At 48.4% G+C, this 23,667-nt stretch overlaps 10 protein-coding genes across 10 annotated transcripts; 2 read left to right on the forward strand and 8 right to left on the reverse strand.

Moving 5' to 3' along the window:
• Positions 1 to 1,053: 1,053 nt before the first annotated feature.
• Positions 1,054 to 3,454, reverse strand: DEU56DRAFT_784366 (S-adenosyl-L-methionine-dependent methyltransferase). The gene is made up of 7 exons (XM_041352214.1): positions 2,949 to 3,454; positions 2,671 to 2,888; positions 2,486 to 2,555; positions 2,226 to 2,437; positions 2,112 to 2,176; positions 1,220 to 2,065; positions 1,054 to 1,167 (listed from the first exon to the last, which is right to left on the reverse strand). The coding sequence occupies exons 1-6, from the start codon at positions 3,436 to 3,438 to the stop codon at positions 1,327 to 1,329; spliced, it is 1,794 nt and encodes a 597-aa protein (XP_041211690.1). The 5' UTR covers positions 3,439 to 3,454; the 3' UTR covers positions 1,054 to 1,167; positions 1,220 to 1,326.
• An 82-nt stretch (positions 3,455 to 3,536) lies between these two features.
• On the forward strand, positions 3,537 to 6,118 carry DEU56DRAFT_784369 (uncharacterized protein). The gene is made up of 17 exons (XM_041352215.1): positions 3,537 to 3,832; positions 3,888 to 3,982; positions 4,042 to 4,082; positions 4,132 to 4,152; positions 4,203 to 4,241; positions 4,296 to 4,341; positions 4,394 to 4,403; positions 4,530 to 4,618; positions 4,672 to 4,873; positions 4,909 to 4,912; positions 4,936 to 4,991; positions 5,043 to 5,124; positions 5,178 to 5,284; positions 5,336 to 5,418; positions 5,468 to 5,478; positions 5,529 to 5,629; positions 5,685 to 6,118. The coding sequence occupies exons 1-17, from the start codon at positions 3,699 to 3,701 to the stop codon at positions 5,836 to 5,838; spliced, it is 1,275 nt and encodes a 424-aa protein (XP_041211691.1). The 5' UTR covers positions 3,537 to 3,698; the 3' UTR covers positions 5,839 to 6,118.
• A 401-nt stretch (positions 6,119 to 6,519) lies between these two features.
• DEU56DRAFT_730589 (ChaC-like protein) lies at positions 6,520 to 7,748 on the reverse strand (the record flags this gene model as incomplete). Its single annotated transcript, XM_041348179.1, has 11 exons — positions 6,520 to 6,635; positions 6,669 to 6,743; positions 6,796 to 6,829; positions 6,939 to 7,010; positions 7,069 to 7,082; positions 7,153 to 7,206; positions 7,259 to 7,295; positions 7,345 to 7,404; positions 7,475 to 7,545; positions 7,602 to 7,626; positions 7,692 to 7,748. The coding sequence occupies 11 exons, from the start codon at positions 7,746 to 7,748 to the stop codon at positions 6,520 to 6,522; spliced, it is 615 nt and encodes a 204-aa protein (XP_041211692.1).
• Positions 7,749 to 7,884: 136 nt separating this feature from the next.
• On the reverse strand, positions 7,885 to 9,583 carry DEU56DRAFT_784444 (uncharacterized protein). Its single transcript, XM_041352216.1, has 6 exons — positions 9,105 to 9,583; positions 8,843 to 9,045; positions 8,359 to 8,783; positions 8,222 to 8,300; positions 8,011 to 8,166; positions 7,885 to 7,956 (listed from the first exon to the last, which is right to left on the reverse strand). Exons 1-4 carry the CDS (start codon positions 9,457 to 9,459, stop codon positions 8,291 to 8,293), a joined length of 993 nt encoding a protein of 330 aa, XP_041211693.1. The 5' UTR covers positions 9,460 to 9,583; the 3' UTR covers positions 7,885 to 7,956; positions 8,011 to 8,166; positions 8,222 to 8,290.
• Positions 9,584 to 10,265: 682 nt separating this feature from the next.
• Positions 10,266 to 12,326, forward strand: DEU56DRAFT_126715 (uncharacterized protein). Its single transcript, XM_041344675.1, has 17 exons — positions 10,266 to 10,296; positions 10,359 to 10,579; positions 10,654 to 10,679; positions 10,734 to 10,743; positions 10,800 to 10,819; positions 10,878 to 10,910; positions 10,962 to 11,058; positions 11,115 to 11,137; positions 11,193 to 11,217; positions 11,274 to 11,306; positions 11,368 to 11,444; positions 11,498 to 11,558; positions 11,610 to 11,693; positions 11,750 to 11,860; positions 11,915 to 11,955; positions 12,013 to 12,038; positions 12,092 to 12,326. The coding sequence occupies exons 2-17, from the start codon at positions 10,504 to 10,506 to the stop codon at positions 12,261 to 12,263; spliced, it is 915 nt and encodes a 304-aa protein (XP_041211694.1). The 5' UTR covers positions 10,266 to 10,296; positions 10,359 to 10,503; the 3' UTR covers positions 12,264 to 12,326.
• A 341-nt stretch (positions 12,327 to 12,667) lies between these two features.
• On the reverse strand, positions 12,668 to 14,495 carry DEU56DRAFT_784469 (uncharacterized protein; the record flags this gene model as incomplete). Its single annotated transcript, XM_041352217.1, has 6 exons — positions 12,668 to 12,707; positions 12,803 to 13,166; positions 13,225 to 13,360; positions 13,478 to 13,707; positions 13,763 to 14,118; positions 14,171 to 14,495. The coding sequence occupies 5 exons, from the start codon at positions 14,493 to 14,495 to the stop codon at positions 13,026 to 13,028; spliced, it is 1,188 nt and encodes a 395-aa protein (XP_041211695.1). The 3' UTR covers positions 12,668 to 12,707; positions 12,803 to 13,025.
• A 1,078-nt stretch (positions 14,496 to 15,573) lies between these two features.
• Positions 15,574 to 18,281, reverse strand: DEU56DRAFT_882248 (cytochrome P450). Its single transcript, XM_041356121.1, has 13 exons — positions 17,782 to 18,281; positions 17,629 to 17,725; positions 17,440 to 17,573; positions 17,259 to 17,384; positions 16,958 to 17,204; positions 16,785 to 16,910; positions 16,632 to 16,734; positions 16,492 to 16,578; positions 16,405 to 16,439; positions 16,307 to 16,353; positions 16,129 to 16,251; positions 16,050 to 16,079; positions 15,574 to 15,995 (listed from the first exon to the last, which is right to left on the reverse strand). Exons 1-13 carry the CDS (start codon positions 17,997 to 17,999, stop codon positions 15,803 to 15,805), a joined length of 1,566 nt encoding a protein of 521 aa, XP_041211696.1. The 5' UTR covers positions 18,000 to 18,281; the 3' UTR covers positions 15,574 to 15,802.
• A 1,229-nt stretch (positions 18,282 to 19,510) lies between these two features.
• Positions 19,511 to 20,152, reverse strand: DEU56DRAFT_929165 (glycosyl transferase; the record flags this gene model as incomplete). Its single annotated transcript, XM_041358666.1, has 3 exons — positions 19,511 to 19,633; positions 19,694 to 19,907; positions 20,046 to 20,152. Coding segments are annotated over 3 exons (444 nt in total), but the record flags the coding sequence as incomplete, so codon positions are not given.
• Positions 20,153 to 20,425: 273 nt separating this feature from the next.
• DEU56DRAFT_929167 (uncharacterized protein) lies at positions 20,426 to 22,256 on the reverse strand (the record flags this gene model as incomplete). Its single annotated transcript, XM_041358667.1, has 8 exons — positions 22,137 to 22,256; positions 21,903 to 22,074; positions 21,450 to 21,854; positions 21,318 to 21,399; positions 21,107 to 21,265; positions 20,788 to 21,049; positions 20,519 to 20,733; positions 20,426 to 20,467 (listed from the first exon to the last, which is right to left on the reverse strand). The coding sequence occupies exons 1-8, from the start codon at positions 22,168 to 22,170 to the stop codon at positions 20,426 to 20,428; spliced, it is 1,371 nt and encodes a 456-aa protein (XP_041211698.1). The 5' UTR covers positions 22,171 to 22,256.
• Positions 22,257 to 22,407: 151 nt separating this feature from the next.
• DEU56DRAFT_929169 (uncharacterized protein) lies at positions 22,408 to 23,339 on the reverse strand (the record flags this gene model as incomplete). The annotated part of the gene is made up of 6 exons (XM_041358668.1): positions 22,408 to 22,592; positions 22,712 to 22,799; positions 22,857 to 22,960; positions 22,999 to 23,003; positions 23,027 to 23,145; positions 23,199 to 23,339. The coding sequence occupies 6 exons, from the start codon at positions 23,337 to 23,339 to the stop codon at positions 22,408 to 22,410; spliced, it is 642 nt and encodes a 213-aa protein (XP_041211699.1).
• Positions 23,340 to 23,667: the final 328 nt, after the last annotated feature.

The raw sequence follows: 23,667 nt of genomic DNA on the forward strand, positions 1-23,667 counted from the left end.
AGCCATCCATTTGGGCCGGCGCTAGAGAGACGATGTTGTATCCGTCACCCATGGCGATCGTGACTAGAGAGAAAATGCGAGTTATCAGTCCGACCCATATTCTTATAAATGCTCATCAATCTGACGAGCTCAAGCTGACTCGATCATGGCCACCATGAAATGGTGGGTATTTGATGAATAGGATCGGATCGCCACATGGATCATGCATGATCTATATGTTTGAAATATTGTAGGTTGACCGACATTCATATAACCAACAGGTGCTTCGTGAGCGCGAGAGGCTGCTGGCATGTCGCCGCGGGTCCAATCAGGGTGCTGATGTGCTGGTGAATAACGGTAAGATTTTGTTGAAGTGGACGTGTGATTGGAATCATTGAATTTAGGGCTTACATCTGGATCAATTTGCCTGGTGGGCAGCAGATGGAATTTAATGTCATTCGACACTTGATGCAGCGACGTGCTGTTACGTGGTGGCTACCAGCACTCAACGCCGTACAACATTCCATCATGACGACAAAGCTCCGCTTTCTGCAGCGGTTTCTTCTGCACAACTAGTACTGCCACACGATTCATTGCTGCTTGTGCCACATCTAGAAAGTCATGAATGTCGACGCTCGATAACGCACAACTAATTTCCTCCAACGGTATTGGCATCGTGATGAGTGATTTCGGCATCATCGTCCGACCTTACATTATCATACAACGCTTCGAGAGCCGCTGAGAGCCTTGGGGCAAGTGACCTGCCATGGTCTGCTAGACCTAACAAGAATTCGAAGTAAGGCGGTGATAAAGGTACCAAACATGCGGTAAGAGCATACTCGATGCGAGTTCCACGATCCGTGAGTGTTCATTTGCTTCACTTCTTGTTATATTTGCTGGGAAGTTCCGGCGGGTTTGTCTAAAATATAGATACGCCAGGGGGTATGTCAGAAACATAGTGCAACATACGTAAATTTACCTTGTTGGTACACGCAAATCCCCTACAGTCAAGGTACGGCGTGCACACTTCAAAGAGTCACTCAAAATTTGTGAAATAAAGAGCAGCCGGGGTCCTGAAGTTCGTGTGATTGGCGTCACGTCAGGTCAGCTGGCACAAAGAAAGTATGTGAAATAAAGTACTTCGAAATTTCCCTGACTGCACATAGAACGGCGAGTCTGATGACAATTCTGATAAGGTCTACATATCAGATTGATATCAACACCTGATCAGGATGCTTACCTTACTTACGTACTAACGACGCACAAGGGATGAGCTTCTACTACTGTCGGGTCAAGTGTCGCTGAGACTTTTGACCCCACAGTAATACATACTAACATCGATCAGGGCTAAACCAGCCTCAACACCGCTACGCTTTCCACGTGTGCCGTCTGTGGGAATAAATCGAACCCCCTCAAGCTCTCCAGGACATATCTCTTCCCACCCCCTTCACGCTCCATCCTCTCCATGATCATCCCTACATCGCGCGCTTGTGTATGCACATTGCAGCTCACATATATCACTGTGCTGCACGCAAAGCGAACCAACTGCTCGATGAATGGCTCATCAGAGCCCTTGCGTGGCGGATCTATTATCAGCGCTGTTTTATCAGGGGGGAAGTGCGAAACTGTCGAGAATATGTTCGCAGCGTCACCCGCCAAAAATGAGCATTTCCCTTGCGGGAGGCCGTTAATAATAGCATTCGCGGTAGCAGACTTGATTGACTCGGCGGAAAGCTCGATACCTGCGACGGTGTCGAAATGAGGCGCGAGCATCAACGAGAAGAGACCTGAACCGCAGTACGCGTCCACAAGATGCGTGGGCCCAGACGATTTCGAGGAAGGGAAGATCGCATCTTTTACGTAGGAGGTAAGCGGGACAAGCACGGAATTGTTGTTCTGAAAGAATGAATGCCCCGGAAACTCGAAATATGTAGAATCCACGCGTTCACGGACAGTTTCCTTGTGGTTCGTGACGCAGATGTGCTTTTCTTCCTCCGGACCGGGGATAGACGAGATATCGGAGGGCATGTGCTCAATGGAGTCGCGAAGAAGCAATGAAACACCTTTTTTGTAGCCCCATATATTCCTGATCGATTTTAGATATAGTCGAGTTTCAAATACAACTCACCTACTTGATTACATCCTCCCGTATAGGTCCATATGCTGCATTCAACACGGGTGTTGCAATAGGACACTCCTGAAACTGCTAAGTACAAATAATAACATTTGAAGTTCATTATTGTCACCTCGATATCCAACACCGTCCTCTTTCCGATTTCATTAAATCCGATCTTTAGCCAACCAGGCTTCTCTGTTGAATTGGATGAACCAGATTCAGCCTCCTTGCGTGCTTTTTTTGGTGGGGCTTCAAAATGCGGTGTTATTTTCGTGCGGTAGCCGTATTGAAGTGGCGAGGCTATGGTCGGAAGTACGTCTGGGATGGATTCCTTGGGAAGATCTAGTCACATTAGTGAATGTATCAGAAATGAATGAATGAAAGGTGTACTTGAGAAGTTTTCATAGGCTTTGATGACCACATCGCGCTTGATTCCAAGTTGAGTATCGTAAGAAAGCATCTAACACGCAATGGTCAGCGGCCGAATGAAGATAATATGACTACTAGAATTATGATACGTCCGGCCAAACGCGGGAGCTGATATCCACGCGAAAGCTGGGAGAAACCCAACTGACCTGATACTGGCAACCAGAACACTGTCCAAAGTAGCGACACTTCGCGCGGCTGTCGTCGCGCAGGTCAAGGTTTGGCGAAACGACTTCAAGAAGGTCGGCGAATGAATGTAGACGCGAACTGCGATAAACTCGAACACGAATTCTTTCCCCTGGTAATGCAAATGGTGCGACGATAACCCAAGGAGCATGAGGCGCGGGAGAACGTGCCATGGCGTCGCCTGGTGTCCGTGGAGGCTAGTCAAAATCAATGAACAAATAGGGAACATCCTTGTCCGCACCATTGGAAGATAATTTAGATACCTCCACCTCCAACTCCTCGCGGAAATCAAACGGCGATTCCCACTGGGTGCCTTGTTGCAGAGCATGTTCGACTGTATCATCTCCTAGCAGCGCGACAATGTCGCGCCATAACACATCCTCTGAGGAGTAAGGCTCTGGCAAGACACGCTTCTGCTTCCTCTTCGCTGATTTCGACGCTTTCTTGGAGGGTCCAGGCACCACGAGGACACTATCTTCTTTTGTTACATTGGACTCGTCCAGGACATGCTCCTCCAATCGCATCTTCTTCTCCACTGGCGCAGATACCTCGGGATCGGATGTTGGTGATCTAACACGAGTAGACATTGCAGCTGATAGTTTCTTGGACTGGCCAAAAAACCTGACACGAGCGTTACAAAGTAGACCAGGAGGAGGCGGATGCACACGATGTGAACGAGCTATAAGCCTTGGAACGATGTGGATGGCGTTCACAACAGTGACAACACTCATGCCTCGCCAAGCGCTTGTCACAGATAAAATTGTATTCCCCCGCGCCGAGCCGCCGGTAAGGTTGGGGTTCCGAACAAGGAAATCTACACGTGACTAGGAGGTGGTTTACTCCCGAACGACCTGAAATCCATCCGGAGTTTTCGCAACACGAATCTTCATGTCATTGGGCTTTGCCAAGGCTTCTTAACCGTCTGATTACGTTCAAAATTCCTGGGAAACGTGAGAGCTTAGCCCTTTCTTTTCCTTTTTCCTGTTGGACCATGATTATCGCTCTCGCCCGCTCGCTGCTCATGGAGCCCCCTGAGACAACGGGAGAGCCAGTGGGTTCACCCGTCTTCTGGTGGAAAATCGCTATCAGTGCTATCCTTGTGCTTGCAGGAGGTGTATTTGCAGGGTGAGGTTGTCCGGTCTAGATTCTTATGTGTTATGTTTGATAACTTTCGTCATAGATTAACTCTTGGGCTGATGGGACTAGATGAATTGCACCTGCGTGTCCTGGCTACGTCGTCAGAGGATTTGAAGGAGAAGCGCAATGCTCAGAAAGGTGGGCTGAAAAACGGCTTTGTCTCATTTCCGGGCTGACAATATTGGTCACACGACCAGTATTAAAACTGATGCAGAAGGGTCGCCATTGGGTATTAGTGGTATGCCTATTCACGTACTCACGCACACATTTCTTATCGCCCATTGCAGGTGCTCCTTCTCGGCAACGTCGTGAGTGGCTGTTTCCGGTGCCTACGTCTGCAACAGCTCAACACTCGCAGGTCGTCAACGAAAGTTTACCTATCTTTCTCGATGATGCCGTAAGTAAAATTAATGAATATTGATCGTTCGGCTTAACACGCTATTTGTCCTAGCTTGGTGGCGGCATTGCTGCCATTCTAATCTCCACCACAGCGATAGGTACGATCTTTTATGCGCTGATAGTTTACCGTCTGCTGATTAGTGATGTCAGTTATTTTTGGGTACGTTCTAGCCCCCCCTGAGTTGGACTTGCTGAGCACACGCCTTCTTCTTTTTGGCAGAGAGTACGTACGGTGCTCCGTGATCAGTGACAAGTTATCTGATTGACGCCGTCGCATTCTATGCAGAATTATACCGCAGGCTGCCAGTGTCAGGTATGGCCTTGCAATTGGTGCACGGTGTGCGCCTTTCGTGCTCTGCCTTATGTATTTGTTTGGTATGTAATTCTAACACCGTCTTGAGGACATAATAACTCCGAAAGGCAAATAGCTCCTGTCGCATACCCTACCGCAAAGCTCCTTGACTACGTTCTGGGCCAGAATGAGGGTCATACTTACAAGAAGGCCGAGCTTAAATCTTTTCTTCAGTTCCATCGCACGGGAGAAGAACCGCTACGGGATGACGAGATTAGCATATTGAATGGTGTGCTGGAGCTAAATACGAAGAATGTGGAGACAATCATGACACCCATCAAGGTAAGGGTTTCATTCGCGATAGACGGGACGGTGTTGCTGATATGTTGCGGACCTTCAGGATGTTGTAACGCTGAGCTCAGACACCATTCTTGATCACGCAACCGTAGACGCGATGTAAACATCATAGTTCCACTCTATCGTTAGTTTGACTAATAGCTTAATCAGTCTCACAAGCGGCTACTCACGCTTCCCTATCCATGAACCCGGGAATCCATTGTCATTCCGGGGTCTTCTACTCATCAAGAAGGCAATTTTCAATGTTACATATCAGTCTGCCTAGACGCTGAAGTTGTTTGTCAGCTGTTGGTATACGACCCGGCGCGAGCTCTCCCAGTCTCGGATTTCAAGCTCTCCATTCTTCCAGAAGCACATCCTAGTATAAACTGTTTCCAGGCGCTAGATTACTTGTGAGAATTTCCACTTGAGCTTCTGCGGTGTCTCTGATGAATGCGTTGCAGTCAAACAGGACGTGCCCACCTACTACTTGTCAGTCGGACACCTGGTATTTCAGGCGGTGGGATTGGAGTGATTACGCTCGAAGGTGTGTTTTCCCAGGCAGCCTTGTCCCATCACTGAGATCCATATTCTAGACATCATTGAGGTGTGCCTGACCTGGGCTCCGGTATATATCCAGGGATAATGTTTTTGCAGGAGATCATATCAGAAGAAATTGTGGACGAAACAGATCGATACGAGGATAACCAGAGTAAAAGACGTGCGAAGCGAATGACTACGTCTGCTGTAATGCGAGGGTTCGTACACCATCATCACTCTTTTACACCTGTCACTAATATATCATCTGTGAAGGATTGTGGAGCGAGAACGAAGTCTAACGCGAGTGCCGTCCTTCGAGCGGACACCCCTGTTGCGTGAAACACCTCTCATGTCATCATCTCCGCGCTCCGAGATCAGTTATACAACTCGTTACGGTGCGGTGCTCAGCCAGTCCCCGAAAACATGAAAATTTTGGCCATTTTTACAGAGCTTAGCCAGATCTCGTTGCAGTCATTGGACGAATTTGTTTGTTTTTTACTTGTCGTTTTGCTCCGCAATGCTCCGTAATATAATCTATCTAGATCTTGGATCTGATGGATTTGCTATCAGTCACTTGCTTTCTAACATGGGCATGCACATCCGCTGGACGGCAAATGTGTCTATTTCCTGATGGCGTGCCCTCTGCTTTTGTAGAACATCGCCCGTATTTGTACTGTGTTGAGAACCAGAAAATGAACTATTCCCTCACTTTTCTTATGAGAAATCTCTTGTACTGTATCGAAATTCATTCAATGTAGGTTGCGAGGAATTCAGGGAAAGCGTGGAAAGCGAGATGGAACGTATCACGGGATATTATTATCATTGACCGAAAGCCTCAGTTGATATCCAGAGAACTTGTTGCAATAATAACCGAGGGCGTGTCAGTGTGCGGGGGCCAGTTACTGTAGGCTCATCGCCATGATACTCAACTGCGGGGTAGTATATGGGCGCTATATTCCAGCGGTGTACATATCTGAGGTACGTAGATGAATTCATCCATCTTGGTAATATCTAACGACAAAATGGCTGACTAGTTATCTTCACTTGCCGATTTGTCGAGCGCTCGCAGTCGCTCCTTCAAATGACACATTAATAACGGGTCACCTGGTCAGGTAGTCATTCGTGGACGTACCTCTAGAGCAAACAAGTGTGAGTCAAATGATTCTGGTGCAAGCTGACGAACTGATTCCGCCAGACGATACAGATACTCCTGGGGGAGATGGTCTCAAATTTGCTTTGAGTTGGAGGAAGCTTGACAAGCCTTGTTTGGTCCAGAGGGCCCCACTGAGGCCCATATCCGCTGTGCCAAATCATCTAATGGTTCTGAACCAACTGATCGCATCGTCAGTAGACTGAACTCAAAACAGGAAAGTGGGATGCTCACTAAATGATGGATTATCTGGCCGACCGACATAACACTTGCTCCTTGTGAGATCGACACATCTCAATTAGAAATATAACGCCTACATAAGCCTGAGCTGAGGAATCAACAATAGTTGGGTGAGGCAAGTGAAGCATATTGCATACATCGTGAATGGTAATATTTTCCATCTCATCCTCTATGGTGTGAACATGCAGGGTCTCCATTGTATATCCGTCCTGAGGCATTTATATTACCTCAGATAATCGGGTACCTTAGTTCTGTTGAACAACGTACCTTTTCTCTGTAATCTTTCCGGGCACCACGAGTGTCAACACTTGGACTGTGGAGCCTAGACGTCGTTGGTGGTGTCGAACTCACCCAAATATTCCCTAACTTCTGCCTCGTATGCGGGGTCAATCGTGTACGATATTCCTGTGGAGAGGAACATTATCAGCAAGGATAGAACCCCCTTCAGATGGAAAACCCCTGCCCCAAACAATATCTTCATCCGGGAAAGCATCCTAGTGTGTGTTTGCGGATATCCTAGAAGACGCGAAGAGATAAACTCACAGACCCAGAAAAGTGGTCCCAATCCTCCTTGTGGATAAGAGTCACCACACGCCCCGGATTCTGTGAGTTCACGATGGATCTACGTCAGGTGTTCCGCGGACGCGTACAGTGATCGATGAGTGGGACACACCTCGGGTGTGCCACGATGATCATGCGATTCCTGAGCGAAGCGCCTCACGTAACCTTTAAGGAATCCGGGGGCTGCGGAAGGCCAGATCCATAACATGTTTGCTGAGCCGAATGGATTGATCGCTCACTTTGGGATTGGACATGAGGTGGGGGCTATACCGCCAATGATCGCGCAGATAGTGAGTCGTTACCATACCTTTCGTGGCTGACTGTCTTACCTTGAATATCAGTGAGCCGTACCCAAAGACCACGAACGGAGGATTGATTGACCCCATCGACGTCCTGTTGGTTAATGACGAAGCACAATTCAAAAGAACGAGTCAGAGCTGCCAGCCTGAGTAAGTAATCATATCAGTTGCAAGAAACGTGATATCGCACAATAGGGCGGCGCAAACTTCTACTATGTACGTACAGTATCAGGAATACAAAATCATTTCCGAGTCTAGTAGCCATAAATCACGTAGCACAGTGCTATCCGGCTCCCTGTAGAACAATCACTCAATACCGGGGCTTTCATCTGACGGTCTTGCCAAACACCTGCAAAATGCAACCATGATGCATAATGAACAGTGAACAGAGATCCCTGGTCACCGGCAGAGATCACGAACATCATGCATACAAACCACGCTGGTCATGTAACAAATGCACAAGCCATGACGGGGTGGATACTTGGTTAAGCCATAATAGCCTAGCCTTAAAGGACATAAGTACAAGAATTGGGACTTTCCTAACACGTGATCTCGCAGACCTCTAGGCTCTAGGGTAAACCGGATCTGAGTGTGGCTTCCATCCGAAGGAAGACTCTGATGGATCCTCCCTAGTCGGCTCTATGGCAGAGAAGACAAGGAATCAGGCGCGCCACAAATGCGGCTGATCTGCGCTTACCTAAAGTTATACTTCACCCTTCCCCTCCATTCCACATATGCTGGCCAGATCCAATACAAAACATGTCCAAACCGCATGTACTGGGGCATAAAGACTGTCTTCTCTTTACGGTCGATGGCCTGGATACAGCGTCTCGCCACTACTTCTCGTCGCAAGCCGTGTTTGTTCGGGTCAGCCTCGTGTATGACGGGGGAAGAGTTGGGCGGTGTATCGACCGCGGACGCGCGGAAGTCTCCCTCGATTGTTGCAGGAAGGAAGGACATGAACGATATACGGGGGTGCTCGATTGCGAGCGCCTGAAAGAGTATCAAGGAAGCTGCTTTAGTGGAAGCGTAGAGGGTGCGCGTTGGCGCAGGAATGATTGCTGCCACACTTGAAAGGAGAAGGATAGACGGTGACGTGGAGCAGGACGTGAGGAGAGGTATCTAGAAGGAATTCGAACTTTCATGAGTGATCAATACGCTCCACAGAGATGTAGTCTCACAAATGTGATCGCGGCAATGTACGGACCGAAGAAATTACCATCGATGGCTGCCTTGGCTACACCAACCGCGTGGTTAATGGCTTCTGCACTGGCATGCAGCGGAGAGAGACCGTCCTTGGAAGCGGTCACTCCAGCGACGGCCATCAATGGTTGAAGGGCAGAAACACCAGCCGTGATTATAAGGGTGTCGATGCCACCCCACTCTGATAGATCAACTCAGTACTCAGTGACAGTGTGGAACAAAAAGGACTATGATTGATACCTTTGATCACCGCGTCACGCACCTTCGTCATGTCCTCCACACTTGCGCAATCCCCGCGCACACACAACACGCGATCGCCTTCGCATAACATCCTGCATTCCTCAGCGGCCTCCTCAAGCATTGTCTGCCTCCGTCCTACCAGGCATATTCGTGCACCTCTCTTGGCGTACTGACGAGCAAGGGTACGACCCACTCCGCTCGTTGAACCCAATATGAGGACTCTCTCTTGTGTCGGTGGGATCTGAGTGGGCCGCGATGGAGGCCATAAGTACCAGAGAAGAAGGAGACCAAGAGCTAGAGCCCCAGGCGCGAGTGTTTCTGGTGCAGTCTCGAGACGCATTAGAGAATCGAACATGACTGATAATCGAATCCAGGGAAAGAATATAATATTTATTGTCGTACACTTATTATACCCGAGTTATATGACATATACAATAGTGGGTTTTCGTACTATTACATAGGATTAGAAGTTAAGATGTTGGATCATCTTTCGCACGGCAACTTCAACTGTTTTTTCCGGTTTCTCTTCGGTACACACCCCGAGTCACACTCCGGTGCTAATGCCTTCGCACCTGCGGTTCAACTTGGTCCACATTCCGCTGCAAATACCGCGTAAGTAGTCGAGCTCAGTAGATCTTTGATAGCGATGCGACTGATTTGAGGTGTGCCAAATTCATCATCTCGGATCGCGATTGAAATTACCCCTACGGTGAACGCGTGCTCGCGTTCGCTGGACGATTCACGAGTCCCCGAGTTAAGTATAACAACAGTGACTACATCAAGTTGGACGAACAATTATGCACTATTCGAATTCAGTTCATGTGTCATCCGTTTCCTCCCCGCACGAAATCTATTAACCTTCGAATGTCCTTCGAAGTAGCTACGGGCTCTCTGATACTTGTGTACGTGAGTCTGAACTGTAGGCTGGCTGCAGGTAGATATCAGGCCGCCTTCAGATCCTTTTCGTCAGCTGAACTCCCATTGTGGCCGGACGCAATAGTGGATCGGTACACAGCTGTTGGTTGAGAATGTCAGAGACAGCTGATGTGCATTCATAGAATCAGTCCAGATCGCGAACAGGTGTGTGCTCCTCAGGCTGCGCTCAAAGATCAGAAGCATATCGAATCAAAATACAATGTGAGCGTGGCTGCCAGGATAAGCCTGGGCAAGCACTTTGGGAAAACAATTCAAGGTACGATCAATCTATAAAGGCATATTGGAATCCGATGATGAAGTCTCTCACTGTTCATCAAGGAACGAGTAGCGGCTTGCACAGCGCCGACGAACATACGTGTGGTCAACACGAAATTGGGCATCACCATGTTGTGATGCGTGTCGAACGAGTTTCTGTTTTTGCCCTCTTTCTGTGCTATATTGATCCAAAAGCGCTGCGTTAGAGATGATCACGGATCTCCAGAATCTGTGGGAAGCTTTATCATGCGTGTTCGACAATCGCACCTATATAATTAGATGGGGTATGTGGTGGCGTTGGTTTCTTCCCTGACTTGCGCGCGAGTGACCTTTGTTTCTGAGATGACTTCTGTTTCAGAGGTTGCGGATTTGCAGATATCCAAGGTATGCAACGATCGCAGCTTGATAAACTCGACGCTAACCTGATGTTCGATTCAGTACACTAATAGTAAGTGCCTGTGTATTGTCTGTCAGACGGCTAAACTGACTACGTTGTATCCTCAGTCGGTGGTCTTGCAATTCTCGTGAGTACCGAGGACATTCGTTGGGTTACCAGCTCAATGACTCTGTTCGGCGTCTCAGATTTTCGATTTCTGCATCACGTTCCAAGATGAGGTCAGGATTAATATGATCTGTCTATGACTGTTATTTCATCCCTCTCTACAGGTACACTGGACGTGGTCTAGGCCATGGGGTTCAACTCGCGTCATATTCACCATATCTCGATATCTGCCTTTTGCAGGTGCTGGAATGACCGCGTATGGTGAGTCACCCACTCTGATAATCCTCAACTTTGCGTATTGTTGACGGCTATCTTAGCTGCACTGCGTGTCAGCGGTCCGGTAAGTCTGCAAAAGAAATGGCTTCTGATTGACAAGCTGATTGCATGGCATATAGTGCCCCCCTAGTCTGGCAGAAAATAGTAAGCCATCGCGCCCGGTAGTTAATTGTCACTCAGCCTAACAATGTGATCTTCAGTTATTCATATTATTAGTATCGTTGCCGCGGAAGGTGCGAGTTGCACATATCACCGTCCTTGCAAAGAGCAGGGTAGATCATGCTTCTTTGACAGGCTTGCTGATTATTCGGACCTGGGCGTTATGGGAAAAGAGCAAAAGAATGCTGATTGGATTATTGACTTATAGCGCGGTGCGTGTTCCACAGGGCTAGAGTGAGGGCATAAACCTTTAACTTCGCAATAGGCGACGGTAATCGCCGCCGTCGCTGTGAACGTCAGTCCAAATCACCAATTGATTCCAGGAGGTGAGTTCGTTCGTATTTATCAACCTGTGTCGTTTTAATATGGGATATAAGGGATGTCTACTACACCAGGATGCGCCTTCGAGTCGTCAAGAAATTCTGCAGTAGTATACGCTATCTTGGCAGGTTTCGAATGTGGTCAGTTACCCCGCAGGACGTCCTGTCGCCAACCTGACCCAAGCAAAATCTGGCAGTGATACTGTCCCTCACTGCATATAAGTGGTTCCACGACTACCGGAAACTTCAAAGCTCAATCGTAGCCACCGCCTATGGCGGTAGCATGCTTTACGTGCTGTGCATCATCAGTGCGTGGAAATAATTGGTTCCAAAGTTATTGTGATATAATTCGTCTCGCAAAGCCATCACTGTCACCAATGTGATTATTGACGCAGAACTTCCGGTGCGTGTACCATTTCTATCAAACTCCAATGACTTATATTATTTCGCTTTGCTGCAGTTTGGCTACAGCAACATGTTTGATACGTATGTCACCGATTGAACTGCGTGGCTATCATCTACGAACTCACTGTGTTCAGGCTACAACTTGTCATTCATAGCGTCCTAGCCTCACGGATTCTATTCCACCTTCGAAGTAGCGAAGTTCGTGCCCATGACACCAACATACCATTGTTGGCTCCAGCTGTCAGCTATGGACAACCTTCGCAAATGCAGACGAACGAGATGAGAAGTGAAGCTATCGAGATTTAAGGCGGGCTTAGTAGTTCATGTCGACGTATGATCTCACTGCGGAAACCACTGGCAAGATTCCATGATGGCTGCATGTAAATTTATGTAAGCCACCATCGAGCCGTCCTTCAAATAAGGTTTGTGTATTCGAACTGTAGGCTGACTGCAGTTCGAAATCAGGCCGCCTTCAGAATCTGTTCAAACGAAAATGGATCATGTTATCACACGCTGTATTTGATGAGGGAAGATACGATAGAACGGGGACACGGAACCAGTAACTAAACAATGCGCAATTCAGAATCAGTTCAGGCAAATTAGAACATAGTGTGAGTACTGGAGAGATGCCCTATTATTAGTGATTCATTGGCAACTTAAGGCTAGGTGATAACGTTGCGTACGAGGCCATCAACGGCGCACGTAGCTTCTTACAATGTGAAAAATAACGAGTGACGGCTGATAGATCGATTAGCATTGAGGAGATCAGTACTGAATTATGCGGGGTCAAACACAAGTGCATTGCACTACAGCGTTTACAAAGAGTAATAGCAAAGGGGAGACGCAGCTCCCTAAAACCATTTCATCCTTACCGACATCTCCTCGGCAGCGAGGAAAACCGTGGTCAGACTGTTGGCAGCGGTATCGATCCAAAGTAGCGACAGCCAAGAGAGGCCACTCTGACAGTTTCCGACGCTGGTACTATCACCGGATAGAGCCGTAATGTGAGGGCCACTGAGCATGATCAACGTCCACTGAACGTTTATCTCCAATATACCCCTCGAGCAACTAGTCTCGCATCCGTGCCGGAATGAACCTCCTCAACACGACTTCGCGCACCGAATAATGCGCAAAGCACGCAGGTGAAGAGAGGACTTTGGGAGATACCCTTGACTCTGCAGGTATGGTTATGTACGACAAGATCAGCGTCTGTCAACCAGTTTAGTGTGACGAGACGGATATCAGCAGCGGAATAAAGTAGACGAACTTTTTGAACTTGAGAATTAACCCGGTTTATGGTGCTCAGCCATGACCACGTGAAAGGTTCTGCGTTCTGCAACTTGAATGGTGAAGTGACTTGGTCTTGAGGGTCTTCGTATACGGGGACGACGACGATTGCGAATCTGAAGAAATGTCAGCAAAACTGAAATAACTTTGAATGTAGTGAGGTTTGTTGAGAAAACTGGTAGGTTCAGGAGGAGAATATATGGAAGATGGACATTGATGTGAATACTACGCACTCTGCATGCTGAAATACGGGGCCGCGTTTATACAGCAGATAGTCGACGCAAAATTTGATGCCGCTTTTTACGACCCAACCAAGGGAGCGGTAGTGGTGGTACGCGATGTAGGACACGAGGAAGGGATTATCGAAACGTGGAGGTGATGGTGCGTCTAGTTGTGGGACCAACGACGGTATGTGGGCATTTTGGAACGCTTTCCATAATCCAGCGAGGGTAAAAGGCGCATTCTGGGCAAAAAAGAATGAGATGAACTGGTCTCGAGGATGGAATAAGGGGTCATACGGTTTCGGGATGCAAGATTGTCAAGCAATCGAGTGCCCAGACGAGGAAAAAGGCCTCTTGAAGTGAGAGTTGGAGATGCTCGAGGTCTTGTATGGGCTCGATCTCTTCCTCGTCGTCTGGTGCGACGTCTGGACGCGACTGTTCTGCAGATACGGTCGCAAACGCTGGTTTCCAAGTCGCAGCAGAGGGGATTATGCGAGTGCCATCGGGAGCAATACCAGGCGCGATAATGCGACCTTGTTCCTTGAAAGCAGTCTCTGCTTCTGCTGCAGCAGTGGCAATCGCCTTTGCACGATCGAGCTTGAACTGTTTGCGCTCTGCACGGCGTTTTGCGGTGATCTCTTCGGATGTGAGTCCTGTGCCAATCAGGAGTCAAGATGCTCGAAATAGGACAAGAGAACGACGTACCCTTGCCTTTCATTTTTCTGGCATTAATTTGTCTTGCCAACCAGCTGGGCTCACTCCTGGAGAGGTCTCCCTTTCCAAAGAAGCCGCGCTGCCATAATAGGGTAGCATCACCAGAGGTTGAGACCCAAGCTGAGCGGGTCAGAGGGTCAAATACGGCGGTGCACTGAGGGTTGAGTGGACGGGTGAGGGAAAGTCCAGCGAGTGTGTATGTCGGCTCTGGAAAGATGATTGGGAGTGGATGAACGTATACTCTAGCGGTGTCTGCACGCCGCGAAGAAGGCTTGAAAGAGGCTTTTGAACGGGAAGTTGGATTGATCAGTGACATCGTCAAGGGATTGATTTTTGAAACGCGTGACTTGACGCGTGTTTGAAGTGCCAAGCACGCGCAAATAACCCAGCGGTATACTGTAAGCATAGGCTTACTACGTCACCATACAGCGCTGTGCATGTACTTACACCTTACCCAGTTCAACGAAACCTGTCACCCTCGACAACTCCGATGCTCAGCTCATTCTGGTCGACAAATATTGGACGACCCCTGCGAGCACCGACATCCCCTTCCCGGACCCATCGACGATGACGACCATCGCAGTCTATTTCCCCATCACTCAAGCCTTCCCACCGCCCTGGCTTTCGCATCAGAAGACTCCCGCTTTAGGAAACTCGACCGATATTCTTCAAGACTGATCCTTTCACACCTCGGGAGTAGTGTTGTCCGTGAGTACTTGAGTCACGGACAACACTACTCCCGAGGTCCCGATATGCACCTCATCGTTAGCACCGAGCTCTTTTGTGTCCCTCCCATGCACATTCTTATATTGGTCAGTAATTTCTCCTGACGTCTATTATTTATTCATATCAAATAGGCCATCTAGAGGAACTTCATCATGCGGTCCTCGTTGAAAAAGCAGCTTTCGTCGATGATGAGCTGACGCCATGGTGAAACTTAGCTTTACCTCCATGTTATCCCTAGCCTCATCGCTCCCGAACTCGGCTGGTACACACTAATCCACAACAGACTACTTAATTAAGTAGTCCGAGTCGCATCCCAAAGACGCCCATCAGCCTCTCTCGCTATTCCCTACAACCTGGGCAACATTGTCCAAGAGGTTGAAGGCAACCGCGGGCCACGCACACTATCTTTACGAGCCGCATAGTAGTATCTCCGTGATCTTCGATGTCAGAGGCTCGTATACGCATTCTTCAACGCACTCATTCTTATCATCTATCTTCTTTAGGCCGTCGACGAACCCGTCAACCAACTCGTCGGGAGCCGCAGACACCGGTGGGGATGTCACACCTTCATCATCCCCCCCCCTTTCGACCAACCGCAAACCTGCTTTAAGGATCAACGTTTCACCGTCTGGCAGGGTGAGTAGGCAAAGCAATGTCGGTAGCGATAGAGTTAGCATGGGCACGACAATGGTAGGGATGATGAAGCATGCTTGCCTCATAGGTAACTGGGCACGAGTCTACGATAGAACGGGGGACATGGAAGCAGTGACTACACAATGCACAATTCAGAATCGATTCAGGCGAAATTAAAACGTAGCGCAAGTCCTGGAGAGATGTCCTAATATTGAGGATTCATTGAAAACTGTTTCTTCGCTCTCTCCCTGACCCATCCAGGCATCAAAGCTTCTCAGGATGTTGCTGCATCATGCACCTGAGTTCCATTTCTGGAATCCTCGTCTCAAACTCAAATGCACACAGCGGGTCACTTGGCATCGACCCGTTCATGAACCCCATGTCATCTAATGGTTTCGTAGGATCCCGAGTGAGACGGAAGGCCCAAAGAATAAGGAGGGCGCTTATGAACACCGATCTGTACCAACTGAAGTGAGTTCGGAAGACCGTGTGCGTGTAAAAATAGCTTTACCTGTCCGCTACATATTGACCGGGACATACGCTGAAAGGAATGTCATTCAAAAACCGAATAGCTGGAAGACCATGCTTACCGCCGACCAAACCCGTAGACAAAGAATTTTATGTCGTCTCTCAAGCTACCTTGGTCATCGAGCCAGCGCTGGGGCTTGAACGCGTCAGGCTCCGGATAGACGTCTGGATCTCGAGAGATGGGCCTAAGGCAATATTAATGACCGTTAGATCCTTGGCCCCTTGAAGTACTATGCTCACCAAAGGTGGCCGAGCACCGTGGTCCCAGCTGGAATGCAATAGTTTTCCTGATGGGCCAGATCATCATTCGTGCGAAAAGTTGTTCAAAGATCACATACCCAAATCACGTCTTGGGTTGTTCGGTGAGACAATGCTACAGCGTGAATGTTGTGACACCGATACAAAGCGAAAACGAAGACGCCTACAACTAGAAACCCCGGGCCTCCATCTCAAGGTCTCAGAGATGAATGCTTGCAGGCGAGGAAGCGATCCTTGGTCGGCGAAGGTTGGCGCTTTAATGCAGAAATTATTGAACCCATATTGCTGCAATAGGGAATCAAGCTACCTCGGTGCCTTCCAATGACCGCATCGAGCTCGGCGTGAACTTTAGCTTGCTCCTCGGGGAAACATGCAGCTGCCATAAGCACCGTGCATATCGCCAGAGAAGTCTTTCGTCTGATTTCAACCATATATCTTGGGAGGTAAAAAAACATCTCACCGTCTGTGTTCCACCCCCAAAAAAGGCACCAGCAAGAAAGGCCATCTCAGTCTCTGTCAAACCATAGAGATGGCTATTTTCTAGCATGTATTTCGTGAACGAAGGGCCGGTGTCCTCATTGTTTTGCTGTGGGGACATAGTAAATAAGTGAATATTGAAACGGAAGTGCATACCATTTGCTCTTTCACGCGGTTCAGCTGACCAATGTTGAGTTGCTTGAGCTTCTTAAACCCCAGCTTCAAGTCCCGGCCATACCAAGGAAGGTATTTGAGCCACGGGATCAAATCCACCATGTGAGCGCCAGGGCGCAGGACTGCACTCATCTCGACAATTTGATGCATCTCAACAACTTCAGGATCAGTCGCAGACGTGGGCTTATTCTTCCCGTATGCAATTTTCATAATTGTCGTCGCAGCATAACTTTAAAGCACCTATAAGTGAAGTGCTAATACTACCATAACTGACAGTGCTTACGCTACAACATGGTTCTGGAGGTTGTGTGGATCATCGAGAATGCCAAGAACTATGTTTTTCCCGTGTAACATCAGCAGGGGCTGATAGGCCTCAGCTGCTTTAGGCTGGAGATGCGAATGAAGTGCCCTGCATTCACGTTGAAAAGTAAGATAGATTAGGGGAAGTGTTACGGGCTACTAACCTACGCATCCGACGAAACCTGTCCCCCCAGGGTGCCAACGCGATGCTCATTCCGCCAGTAAATATTTCTCCAGAAATCATGGGAGGACGATCGGCTAGAATTTTGCCCTGAGTCTCCATGATATCCACGGCGGCCTGAAACAGAATATTGTTGAACCTGGATAAGACATCGCAGCATGTAGAGACGTACTTTGTAACGGCCTATAATAACGATATTCTGAAATTTTGATCGAATGGTGATCAGAGGACCGTACTCGTCAATCCATTCCGCTACAGTGAGAAATGGTCTTGTCAATGATAGAACACAATTAGCAAAGTCAATGATTCGAATGCAAATTCTTACTTGCGAGGTGGCAACAAGTGCCCACCAAGTCTCCAAGTGGGAGGGGAAGGGGGGAGAGGGAGGTTCCTCTCTGATTTAAGACGGTAGGCCTGAAAAATTACTCCTATGATACCAAGACAAGCCGTAGCACTGAGGAGGAGCTGCGTGTTGTCAGAGATGTGCAGGTCAAGTGGTTTTTGCAGGATGAGCAAAAAGAAGGATTGGAGGGGAATCATCATGTCACAGTAGAATTAAAGTGATGGACGGCGTTTTAAGCGCTCGATGCTGACTGGTGCGCTGGCAACTTGGCGCGTACCCGGATATGAAGTGATTGGTGGCATGGGACGGTCACCTGAATGGGGTTTGCGATTCGTTTGGCCAGTATATTTCATTATAATGGTGCCACGTCTCGATTCCCAAAGGATTTCGCGACCCAAAGTCTCCCAAAGACTTAAGTACGAGCATTGTTGGAGAGCAACTCTTCCGGCAGACTAAATGCTCTCTCCACGCACTCCCTACACCAGATCAAGGGATTATGTCGCTCGACAGGACCTCGCGCCGGAAGACAAAGGCTCGGAACAACGCTGAAGGCACGTTATATGACGTTTAGATGCAGCGAGACACTAGGAGAGGACGAGGTGGTAAGTCTGCAATCTCGAGTGTCCGAGAAGGTCCAGAGGTCAGAACAGGAAGATTCAAGGTACTCTATGGGCGCAGCTAGAGCGTTGATATGAGCGGGCCAGTGAAAGACTGAGCCGTCATATGGGTCTCGAGAATAGTCAATTTGATTTCCTTGGATGCTCGCAGATGCTTCCATCTGTTTTCGCAGGTCTTGGCGTGCCTTGTCGCCAGCGCAGAGATATGAGAATACGTCTCAAAACCGATACTTTATATCGCTTCGACGACGGGGACTCGGAGCTCCAGCATCAGGAAATCAACCCGAAATTGATATGACCAGACAGGATTGGTAACCAAAACTCATTATGACACATCATTTTTTAACCTTGAATGAATTTATTATGGTGTAACACATAGGTAAAATGAGATAAGACTATGCCAGAAAAATACCATCTTGGCGTGCATCTTGTAAGCAAACAACAGTGAGATAACTGCATGGCTGCAGGTCATCACATGTCTAGTAGAATTATGATCCACTGTGACATTTTTTAAACAGTGAGATATATCTTATCTGAATTGTATAAAAGGTGCAAGAACTACAATTGTGACAGCCTGCTTGCACGTCATTTTTTAACCTTAGATAAATTTACTATGGTGTAACACATAGGTAAAATGACCGGAGAAATCTAGTAGAATTATAATCCACTGTGACATTTTTTAAATAGTGAGATATAGCTTAGCTGAATTGCATAGAAGGTGCAAGAACTACAATCGTGACAGCCTGCTTGTCTGGCCACTGCCAACATGGCCGAGCATTTACAGTAGACTTAGGCGTCCTATAGATACTAGCTTGCACTCGCCGCATACTGCATAGTGCCGACTGAAAGGGAATCACTTGTAAGTATAATGTATAATTGATTAGAACTCCAAGCTACACATAAATCGTGACAAGCAGCACACACGACTCGAAAGTATTTACATCTGAATATAAGCCGCGAAGCCCCTTGTACATCCTGTGCGCCAAACTCCCAGCATCGACGAAATGAAAACAATAACTATTGGTCTATAGAAACTCTAAGGCACAAGCACATCAACGTTCTTATCACATATTCCACGACAGTATCTCAACACGTACATGGACCGCAGCCCACGTGTGCGAGGTGTGAGTCGTTACGACCTTGTGCAACACCGCGTGCCTTGACGCTTTCTCCTCCTCCGAAATCACCAACCCGCGGTTCATGGCAGCCGCTACATCCTGCTCACAACACATTTGTCAATCATCCGAAGATTTTCGAAATGAACAGACACTACGCACTCCAAGATCCCAAGGATTCACTTGCAGCGCATCAGCCATATGCTGACTGATACCCATAAACTCGCTCAAAACGAAAGAAGAGCTCTTCGTGCGCTCTTGCGCGATCACGAACTCCATGGAGGTCGTGTTCATTCCGTCCCTGAGGGGTGTGATCACCCTGAGGTCTGCAGCGCTCAGCAGTGCGTAAAATTCGTCCTTTCTGAGGGTCGGGTGGCTGTAGGGGGTGGGGTGGCAGCGGTTAGGTGTGATGTGGAAAGGGTATGGGAAGGAATTAAATGCGATATGGAAAGGGATTAGATGCGGTACGAATCATGAATTAGACACATAAAGACGTGATGAAAGGGACACGCACTAGTGGTGTACGGGTATGAAATACAATTTCCCATGTTCCCCATTGATATGCGCGACGAGTTCAGAAACTTGACGTTCGAACTTTGGACAGTCTGTTAACGCAGGGGAGAGCAACGCTCGCACCCCTCGAAGCACTAGCAGACGCAGCCATAGCACCCTACTAGTAGTTTCATACCCGCACACACGAAGGCAGGTGGAAGTGAAGTGGCGGGTGTAGCTGTAGGTTTGGAAACAGATGAGGTTGGCGCCTAGCATTTCGTCAAGGATGTCTTTGCGGCCTAGGGAGGTGCGTTAGGTTAGTGTGCTGATTAGGGTGATCGAGGAAGGAATGTAGACGTGTGGGGAATGGGGGAGGACGTACGCGGTAAACACCTAAACACCTCAGAACTCGGGAAAGGCGTGTGCACGAAAAGACCGATGACCCTACGCGTAGTATATCAGTACTCTTGCCGTCATCGTTAAAAAAGCACTCACGGCACCAGAATGCATCGCATTCCTGAGCATGCGAGGGACTAACAAGAGATGGTAGTCGTGGACCCATACCAGGTTTCCTGGTTGGAGGACGCTGGCGAGGCGGGTTGCAAATGCCTGGTTGGCCTTTGAGTCGTATTTGGGGAGATGATTAGATGTGAGAGCGTTGGATAGGATGTGCGAGCGTAGATGTGTGTATGATGATGGACGAGGACTGACTACAACATGCAGTAGTGACTAGTACCTACGAGCCAGGACTCCAGCCACTGAACCAGGACCCCCGACACGACTTGCCTGTACGTCGAATATCGCATTGAAGCCCATCTGCAAGAAGTCCTGGTCGTCCTTATTGAACATGCGCAGGAAGCTTTGCTTGAAGATCGACGTAGCGAATGAATCCGATAGTACAATAACACCGTTTGTCGAGTTTGGTAGGGACTTCATCTCAAGCAAGCCCACTTGATCCAAGTAACCAGCAAACAGATCGACAGCATGGCCGTTGTTAGATGCTCGCTTCGCCGGAGTTTCATAGAACTAAAACAAAGCGAACTATGGTGTCATCGCACATGATTGCAGTCATCTAGGACGAACCTTTATAGCGCGTTTGTAGTGCTTGACGCTGTCTCGTTCGATGTCGTGATGAGAGCGAATGGGTTCCTTCAGCTCATTGCTGACAACCATGCCGGGACCCTCTGTTGCAGGCCCGCCCGTAGAAATCATTATGCGTGCGCCCGTGTTAGGGAAAGTCGTCTGGAAAATATCATCACTCGGGTGCTTTTCTCACCACAATTGATATGCGCACCTCCAGGAGTCCAACGGCTACACTGACGGCCACACCCGTGCAACGTAAAGCGCGCTTGTCATTGACAACGGGCCAAGGATCACTTGCAAGTACTTCCAAAATACCAGTGAGCTGGAATTCGCATTGCTGTACAGGAAGCAAGAAACGGGCGGCTGGGGCATGGGCTGGCCGGTGCGGGGTGCGGCGCGAGTTGTCGTGCTGAGTCCGAGCATGTCTTGAATCTGTTTCTGCGTATACTCCTTGCCACCACGGAAGACATATACTTTGCTGCACTCGGCATAACCCAATTCGTGTACTTGTGTCTGGCAGTTAAGGTGATAAACTTGCACGTGGGTATGAATAAATATGGATATGTACCATAACAGGAAGACGGGAGGAACCTGAGCAGGACGAGATAGTGTGTACTCAATTGTCGTGTACTTTGGAAGCAGTTCGGCGGGTAGATTGGTGTTAGAGATGTCTTTATAATGAGGCGGGAAAGGATTGCGAGTTAAGTAGAATGGACAAATCCATAGTTTGCCTCTGATATCGATTTGACTACGTCTATGATTAGTAGAGCTCGAGTAAGGAAGAGAAGAGACATACCAATACGGGTTGAGAATAGCACGACACGGGGGTTTACACCTCACGGGTTCGTATATTACTGGAGGAAGATCCTCTCGCTGCTTCAAAGACGTATAAAGCGCCGATATCGGGACCACCGTCTGTGTCGCCTCTATCCGAGAAGAAGGCCATACATTCCACGAAAGACGAACACCTGAAATCAAAAGTCAAATATTAAGCTAATCAATGATATGGCAAGATATCAGTGAAACAAACCATCACGCTCTTCGACATCTTCAAAATTGAGCATCTCAGCGCCTCCGCACGGGTTCAGAGAAAGGTTACAAGGGCGCGAATGTTTTGCTTGTGAGTTGACTTGAACACGAGTGCAACGTCGTATAATCTATCTGCACCAATTTGGATGTGTTTCAGGCGGAGCTTAAAGCGACGGTCCACTCCGTTCCGAACATACTCAGGAGAAGTCTACAATATTATTATGATCTCGAAAGCTTTGCGTGGGGCATCTAGCTACATGTATGCAGCGTATTTACTGTTTCTTCTCTGCAGCTGCCTCTTCTGCTAATCTAGCCTCTTCCCTTCGTCCCGCCTCCCTCCGTTCCCTACCCCGAGTGACTAACGGTTTGGGTTCGAGATCTGCGAAGAGGCGTTTGCAGAGCTTCTCGATAATCCAACAACCAACAAAGTCGGCGATCATGACGCTGGTTAACTTCACTTTGAACTAAGAGAACAAGAGTAAGACTTTGACGCGAAATATCAGGAAGCGACGCACCAGTCCCTCCATCTCGACGATTTGTAGTCATCTGTTCATCTCGGGCATGAAGTCTGTCTACAAGCTCCAGAGAATGCAACAGCACTAGCGCCAATAAGTCCCCAGTACAAGCTCGAGTTCTCGCGGATTCCCTCACGGAACGGGCGGCCCTGTAAGGAAATGTCATCCATTGTATCAACTTCAACATGCTCAGCGAAATAATTTACCTGGAAGTTGATAGTGAATGTCGAGACCTGTTGAGAGCGGCCCAGAAGGTAGATGGCGGTGTTCAAGAGACTGGGCTCGAACTTCGAGGTCAATGATACCAGCTCTACAAAGAACTCAGAAAATTTTCAGAATAAAATAGACCGAGACTTAGGGCTCATGGAAATGCGACAAGTTCGTGATGTAAACGAGCGATATGATGTGTGGAGCGAACTGGACCAGCACGGATAGTAGGAGGTAGAGGTTAAAGATGTTGCCTAGTGGCCTCTCCCGGGAGAGTTTTTCAACCGGCTGTCGTCGAACGCTCAGTATGGCCAAAACAAATCGGTCAAGCATGGACGCACCTTGGCCAGGGCTAGGAAACAGACGGACATCGACATTCCGCTAACCGTTACCTGATAATCACCGAACTTGATACCGTCGAGATACTGGACCGACAAGCTGTACGCGGTGATGAGGCAGTTCAGCGCCAAAATCTTGTACATCTGAAAACGAGTCCCAGACATTCACCGTCCGGAGTCGCTGCAGTAACTTGACCCTGGCCTGAGAGCCGAATGACCACATTAAGGAAGCAATAAACTGCAAGCATTGAACGTACCCGTAGTCCCACTGAATAGGACCGCGTTCTTGTGCGTGCCGTCAACGTCAAGTTTGTCCTTGCTGTGTACTGAAGGTGAAGATTGAGTGCGTGGATGGAGCAGGTTTATGCTGACGAAAATGAGCGTGAGCGACAACGGATGGGTGCGCGTGGCTGTGACTGGTTTTATAAGAAATGTTTGGCGAGACCAGCCAGAATAGGTAGACGCTGTTTTA

This window comes from Suillus clintonianus (assembly GCF_016758775.1).
Source record: "Suillus clintonianus strain FC179 chromosome Unknown DEU56scaffold_14, whole genome shotgun sequence".
Taxonomy (NCBI): Eukaryota; Fungi; Basidiomycota; class Agaricomycetes; order Boletales; family Suillaceae; genus Suillus; species Suillus clintonianus.

Coding starts and splice junctions, on each gene's coding strand:
- DEU56DRAFT_784366 (XM_041352214.1), bottom strand. CDS start 3,438: ATGAGTGTTGTCACTGTTGTGAACGCCATCCACATCGTTCCAAGGCTT. Junction 2,556..2,670: donor GTTCTGGTTGCCAGTATCAG/GTCAGTTGGGTT, acceptor ATTGCGTGTTAG/ATGCTTTCTTACGATACTCA. Junction 2,066..2,111: donor ATACGGGAGGATGTAATCAA/GTAGGTGAGTTG, acceptor AAAATCGATCAG/GAATATATGGGGCTACAAAA.
- DEU56DRAFT_784369 (XM_041352215.1), top strand. CDS start 3,699: ATGATTATCGCTCTCGCCCGCTCGCTGCTCATGGAGCCCCCTGAGACA. Junction 4,619..4,671: donor CTGCCTTATGTATTTGTTTG/GTATGTAATTCT, acceptor AAAGGCAAATAG/CTCCTGTCGCATACCCTACC. Junction 5,285..5,335: donor TTCCAGGCGCTAGATTACTT/GTGAGAATTTCC, acceptor AATGCGTTGCAG/TCAAACAGGACGTGCCCACC.
- DEU56DRAFT_784444 (XM_041352216.1), bottom strand. CDS start 9,459: ATGTTCGATTCTCTAATGCGTCTCGAGACTGCACCAGAAACACTCGCG. Junction 9,046..9,104: donor GCGTGACGCGGTGATCAAAG/GTATCAATCATA, acceptor TTGATCTATCAG/AGTGGGGTGGCATCGACACC. Junction 8,784..8,842: donor ACATTGCCGCGATCACATTT/GTGAGACTACAT, acceptor AATTCCTTCTAG/ATACCTCTCCTCACGTCCTG.
- DEU56DRAFT_126715 (XM_041344675.1), top strand. CDS start 10,504: ATGATCACGGATCTCCAGAATCTGTGGGAAGCTTTATCATGCGTGTTC. Junction 11,059..11,114: donor TGCTGGAATGACCGCGTATG/GTGAGTCACCCA, acceptor CGGCTATCTTAG/CTGCACTGCGTGTCAGCGGT. Junction 11,307..11,367: donor TAGTATCGTTGCCGCGGAAG/GTGCGAGTTGCA, acceptor CTTCTTTGACAG/GCTTGCTGATTATTCGGACC.
- DEU56DRAFT_882248 (XM_041356121.1), bottom strand. CDS start 17,999: ATGATGATTCCCCTCCAATCCTTCTTTTTGCTCATCCTGCAAAAACCA. Junction 16,579..16,631: donor GGTCATTGGAAGGCACCGAG/GTAGCTTGATTC, acceptor TCTGCATTAAAG/CGCCAACCTTCGCCGACCAA. Junction 16,080..16,128: donor GTCTACGGGTTTGGTCGGCG/GTAAGCATGGTC, acceptor CATTCCTTTCAG/CGTATGTCCCGGTCAATATG.